Consider the following 6,764-nt stretch of genomic DNA (forward strand, 5'->3'; position numbering starts at 1 on the left):
CTCCAGTTATTTCTTCACTGCTTCGAAATGTGAACTATCTGCTACCATTATCAAGTTTCCATATTCTTAACTCATTAACACCTCCACAGTGATACAGGGCCTTTTAAAAACTGTTTCCCCAGCTTAAATTGCTATCATTCCTCTCTGCCAATTCAAATCTTTCAAGTTTACCTTATTTCACATAGCCTTCTCTAACTCTTTTCAAACTGATTACTCTCCCTTCTGAAGTCCTCTAGCACTTACAGTATGTACCCAAGGCCAGCCTTTAGCAAAATTTGTTAAATCAGTAAAATTTTATTTAGTGTCCTTATATCTTCTCAAATTGGCACCTAGTAACCTCATGGTATCCTCATGGACCCCTCAGTGTAGTACTCAGAGTGTAGACTCATGGTTTGGCAGTAGCCAGCCAGTGATGTTGAGGCCTTATTCTAGACAAGTTTGTGAAATAATCTGATTGATGAAGGGGAGAGCTACAAACAGAGATGCAAATAGGCCTTAGCTCAGGGAGGGAAATATAAAGGGACATTTGCCAGCATCTGTATTCCTCCCATTAAGAAGATTGGGGCAGAGCCCTTTGGGAGGAGAAGGTAGAAATGTGACAGGCGTTTAAAAGTTGGGTCAAAAATGTCACAAATGCAGCTCAGTCTCTTCCAGGTTCTTCATTGAAGGGATAGAAAAGATGGAAGCTATGGCTATGGTTGGCTAATAGAAGAATGGAGTTCTGAGAATAGAGAGAGAAGCCCTAACCCCAGCCCAGCAAGACAGACCCCCTCAGGTCTATCTGCAGTAACTCTTCAAGGGCTGCTTCAAAGCATATGCAACCTGATGAGCAGGGGAGCACATCTTTATGGAAGCCCAGGGGGTTGGGAGTAGACTTGGTCTAGTCTTCACTCTTGATGAGCAGCCCATAAAGGAGAAGAAAGAAAACAATACTTTCTCAGTTCTTCCTGGAGGGTATGCCTTCCTGGAATTGGAATGCCTCTACCTACCCCAAATCCTGGGAGCCTTTTCTTTACATCAAAGTTTTGCTTTATTTTACTTCTCAAAATTTCTTGCCAACTGGCTTAGGGTTGGAGGCTGGCTAAGTTCAACTCAGGGCCAGATGCACCTGGGAGAACCAAAGGGCCTATGGAGATGAGTCTTGAGACTAATGACTATTGTCTTTTTTTTTTTTTTTTTAAGTTCAAACTGCTTCTCTTTTATTAAGATCCAAGTAAATATTGTACAGACCAGGACTCAATAAAGACAAACATGTTCAAATAATATTCTATCATCAGCATCTCCAGGTAAATGTGTATGATCAAGTAGCATTACCAACCAAACCTTAGGAAGCCCATCCATGACAGTTTATGCTTTGTCCAGGCCCAATTCCTCTGGAGTAGAGATTCCCAATTCATCTAAAGTTGGTCTAAGTTCCTGGATAACATATGGGTAGATTTCCTTATGAGGTCCTGCTTTGTCCTTTACAACCTCTAGAATGTGAACTGCACTAGCAAAATCATTTAACCATCTGCATGCTCTCAAAGCAGCATCAATGATTTTAGGTTCTGGAACCAGATCATAGCCGACCAGTGTATTCATTCCTTTCCGTAATTCCCAGGCATCAAGATCTGGTTTGCTGAAGTATGTCACCCAGCGAGCATCAAACTCCTCATCTGTCTCATGGGACCCATGGGAATAGCAGCGAACTGATTGGAAGGCGGCGGCGGCTGGAGAGGACGCAGACGTGGAAGGGGCCGCAGCCCCGGCCCTCGGCAGCAGGATGCACACCGAAGCGGAGCAGCGGCGGAGAGCAGCGGCCAGCATGGTGACAGGGGACGGAGCTGACTATTGTCTTTTAAGGGCCACTGCACCCTAGGGAAACTAAACTTCAATAACCTGGCTAAAAGAGTACTCCACTAGGAGACAAGTGTCTATTCTATTTCTGGGCTTCTATGTCCTCACCTATAATAATGCCCACTCTATGATTTTAAAACATTGTTGCAAAGAACAAATGAAATTGTAAAAATAAAAAATTTTTTTGAAAAAATTAAGTGCTTTCAAACATGTTATTATGTATTTATAGTGTTTCTCCATCCAGATTATAAACTCCACAAACTTGGTCATCAATTTTTCTGTATTCTTTTCTAGAACTATATGCAAAATATGTGATTTATATTCTGTTTTAATTTATTCAACTGTAAACTCTCTGAGGAAAAGGATTCACATTTTATCTTTGTTTTCTTAGCACTGAACCCTTGTGCATAAGCAGATATTTAAGGTTCTTAAAATAAAATTGAGTTAACAGAATTAGCTCCCTTAAAGTGTTTTTTTAATTTTTTAAACCCTAATATCTTTTATATATATCCTTCTATATTAATTTTATTTGTTACAGGGGTAGGCAATGGAGGTTAAGTGACTTGCCCAGGGTCACACAGCTAGGAAGTGTCTGAGTCCAGATTCAAACCTAGGACCTCCCGTCTCTAGGCCTGGCTCTCAATCCACTGAACCATCCAGCTGCCCCCAAATTAGCTCCCTTAAAACTTGAGTCACTTCTGTCTTGGTTCTCCACTCACTTGTTGGATTTCCTTTGCTAGATTTTGGTCCAAGTCATGCCACCCTAAAGGTAAATGTCCTGTAGCTCTATGTCCTGGGACATTTTCTCTTCTCTATTTAACTTACTCATCTCATCACCTTCATGACTTCAATTCTCATCTTTATGCTGACAGTTCACCTATTTCCTTCTCCAGCCCTAACCTTTCCCTTAATCTCCAGACTCTCATTTTGAATTCCCTAATAGACATCCCAAACTGGATGTCTTTAGATGTCTTAAAATCAACATAACAAAAATTGTCTTTCCATCCCCAAATCCTCTTATCTTCTTGACTTCCCTATTATTGTTAAGGATAGTACCATATTTCCAGATACCGGGGCTCACAAACTAAGTGGAATCTTCTTCTCACTCTTTTCATTCCCTTTTATAATCAGTGGTTGATTTACCTTTGCAGTGTCTCTCAAATGCCTCTTCTCTCCTATGACATTGCTACCACCCTTGTGAAGACCCTTATCAGCTCATACCTGGATTCTTATAATAACCTGCTGGTTGGTCTGCCTACCACAAGTTTCTTTCTACTCCAGTTTTGTCATCCATTTAGCTAACAAATGGTTCTTCCTAAAGCACGGGTCTGATTATATTATCTTCATTCAATAAATTTCAGTGGCATAAATGGATTTTTTTCTTAGATTAATAAGAATATTTAAAACCATCAGCAAACATTATCTGTAAGGGGGATAAGTTAGACTTCCCTATAAGATTAAGAGTAAAACAAGGATGCCCATTATTGACAACATTATTTAGTATTGTGCTGGAAATCTCAGCAATAGCAATAAGAGAAAGAAAAAAAGAAACTGAAGGTATTAGAATGGACAAAGAGGTGTTAACCTGGAAAAAACTCAGAACTACTACAGTAGTCAAAAACACTGTCTTTAATCAAGAAAGGGATATCCAATAGTCATCCACTACACAGCCCAATACCAGAAATTTCTCAGGGCTTAAACTCTGGGGACTCTGGAACATATCCCTGGGAGCATGCACCTTGCTAGAGGATACTCTGAAGAACAAAAGAACTTGAGGAACTTATATATCTTTTGGGGAACCAAGGACAAGTAAGTATGATTGATTGACATTACAATGGCTACAAGGAAATGAGAGGTCCAAAATATACTCACAGGATGCAAACAAGCTTGGGAAAGAAACTGTAGCCTGAGGTTGGGGTACATGGGAGTGGTCTACTTACAATAGATACTAAAAGGATAGTTCCTGCACAGGTGATGGTCTTTTTGGGAACATCAGATGCAATAGGAGAAACTTCCAAGACAAAAATGGTACTTAGCATTTGATTTCTGCCACCCAACTAGGACCATTAAGTACCCTAAGGTCTATTATTCAGTATGAAATGGCTAAGTCTGGGATTCCCCTCAGGGTGAATTCTCAGGGGACAGGAGCTGAATTGGGGTGGAAGAAATATTAATCATTCATTGGTGGGGAGAGCCAATATAATTAAAATGACATTCCTACCTATACTAATCTACTTATTCAATACCATCCCAATTAAATTATCAAAAAAATTATTTTATTGAACTAGAAAAAAATGTCAGTATTCATTTGAAAAAACAAATGGTCAAAAATATAAAAAGAAATAATGAAAAAAGTTAAAGAAATAGATTCAGCAGTACCAGATTTCAAATTTTTTTAAAGCAGTAATTATCAAAACTATCTGGAACTGGCTAAGAAATAGAAAAATAGATCAGTGGAACAAAATAGATATACAACAAACAGTCATAAAGGATAATGGTAACCTTGTGTTTGACAGAAGTAAAGTTTCAAGTGTTGGGAATAAGAATTCACTATTTGGTAAAATTTGTGGGTAAATAAATAAATTATAAGTTCTTTGAGGTAAAAAAAAATTTTGTTGGGAAAACTGGAAGACAGTTTGGTGGAAAATGGATATAGACCAATGTCTTATAACCTGTACCAATAGAAGATAAAAATGGATGCATGGTGTAGGTATAAAGGGAGATATTATAAACAAATTAGAAGATCAGGGAACATATTTTCTATTATATTTATAGATAGGAGAAAAATTTATGAATGAACCAGAGATAGAAAACATTATGAAAGTGTCAACTTGGAAAAAACATAGAATCACCACAGCAATTACAAAAGACTACATCTTTAATCAGGACAAGGGAGACAATAGTCTTATGGCTACCACACAGAGCCATCTCTGAGACTCTGGGAACAATGGCTCTTGACTCTGGAAAAAATACATCATAAATGGCAATTTCCTTCCAACTGAAGAACTTAGTTCTATCTATACCTGAGGAAATATACCCCAAAAGAAATAACTGACTGATGACATAGGGGCTTGGGAAAGAGGTTTTAGTCCCAGATCAGGGTATCTGTGAGATGCCTAAATAGAATTAGAGAAACTAAGAAAGAAAAAAGGGTATATAAGACTTAAATACATCCAAATTGCCATTCTTTTCCAGGGTGCTCAATGGGTGCTTGATGACCTATTGTTTAGTCTGTGCCAAGGATCAGTCAGGGAGTTTCTTGAAGGCAAGTTCCCATAGCACAAAGGTAAATTAGGGGTTTCATAAAACAAGGTTGTCAAATGTAAAGTGGATAATTTCAAATATCAGATTTCAAATATCAAATTGAAGAGTTTGGGTACAATAAAACTGATGTAGCCAAGATTAGGAAGCAGTAAATAGGGGAAAAAATTTGTGGAGTTTCTCTGATAGAGGTTTAATATCTAAAATATATGAGCCAGTGGCTAATTGATAAATAGTCAAAAGATTTGAACCAACAATTTTTGAATGAAGAAATCAAAGCTATACATAACTATATTAAGAAATTGGTCTTGGGGCAGCTGGGTAGCTCAGTGGATTGAGAGTCAGACCTAGAGACTGGAGGTCCTAGGTTCTAATCCTGCCTCAGACACTTCCCAGCTGTGTGACCCTGGGCAAGTCACTTGAACCCCATTGCCCATCCTTACCATTCTTCCAAGGAGCCAATACACAGAAGTTAAGGGTTTAAAAAAATAAATTATTATTGATTAGAGAATAAGAATCAAAGCAACTCTAAGATACCTTCTTATACCTATCAAATTGGCTGAAAAAGGGCAAAATGACAAATATTGGAGAAGATGTAGAAAAATAGGGGCATTAATACATTGTTGGTGGAATTGTGAACTAATCCAACATTCTGGAAAACAATCTGAAATTATACTCAGTGTATGATCCAGTAATACCACTATTAGGTTTATTTCCTAAGGGATCAAGGAAAAAGGGAAAGAACTATATAATCTAAAATATTTATAGCAGCTCTTTGTGTAGTAACAAAAGAACTGGAAACTAAAATGATGTCCATCAGCTGAGGAATGGCTGAACAAATTGTGGTATATCCTTTTAATGGAATACTATTGTGCCATAAGAAATGAGAAACAAGATGATCAAAAATTTTTAAAAACCTGGAAAGACTTATATGAAGTAATGCAAAGTGAAGTGAGCAGAAGCAGGAGAACTTTGTACACCAAAACAATAATAATGTATGATGATCAATTGTGAATGACTTTCAACTATTTTCAACAAGGACAACTCCAAGAGACTTGTGACAAAAAAGGATATTCACCCCCAGAGAAGGAACAGAGTTTGAAAGCAGATTGAAACATGTCTTGTTTCACAACATGAGAAACAGGGAAATATGTATTATGTGATAAGTACAACCTACATCATATTACCTGGCTTCTTAATATTAACCAGAAAAAAATACAGAACCAGTAAAGCAGTTACAAAAGAACAAGTCTTTAATCAGGTTAAGGAAGACAATGCTCTTATGGCTACTACACAGAATCATACACAGAACCCCAGAGAGCCAAGCTCTGGTTCTCTGGGAAAACTGTCTCCCAGAAAATGTGTCACAAATGGGATTTTTCCATCCAACTGGAGTCTTGGACTTGGAGTCTTATATATACTTTAGGGAAATAAAGGAAAGGAAACACACCTGATTGGCTCTCAGGGAGACAGGGAAAGAGGAGTTCAGCCTGGAGTTAGAATAATTTGGAGAAACCTAGATACAATGGGAGAAAATTCCAAGACCAAAGAGTACTTGAGATTAGATTTTTATCTACTAATCCTATCTAAGGTGAGATCAATGGGTACTAGAAAGTTTATTGTTCAGTCCAGAATAAACCTACTAATCCTATCTAGGGTGATGGGGG

At 37.8% G+C, this 6,764-nt stretch overlaps 1 protein-coding gene across 1 annotated transcript; it reads right to left on the reverse strand.

Annotated features, from left to right (window-relative positions):
• Nucleotides 1–1,144: 1,144 nt before the first annotated feature.
• LOC123236186 (cytochrome c oxidase subunit 5A, mitochondrial-like) lies at nt 1,145–1,806 on the reverse strand. Its single transcript, XM_044662472.1, has one exon. The coding sequence runs from the start codon at nt 1,804–1,806 to the stop codon at nt 1,348–1,350; it is 459 nt and encodes a 152-aa protein (XP_044518407.1). The 3' UTR covers nt 1,145–1,347.
• Between the last annotated feature and the right edge of the window lie 4,958 nt (nt 1,807–6,764).

Source organism: Gracilinanus agilis, chromosome 2, assembly GCF_016433145.1.
Source record: "Gracilinanus agilis isolate LMUSP501 chromosome 2, AgileGrace, whole genome shotgun sequence".
NCBI lineage: Eukaryota > Metazoa > Chordata > Mammalia > Didelphimorphia > Didelphidae > Gracilinanus > Gracilinanus agilis.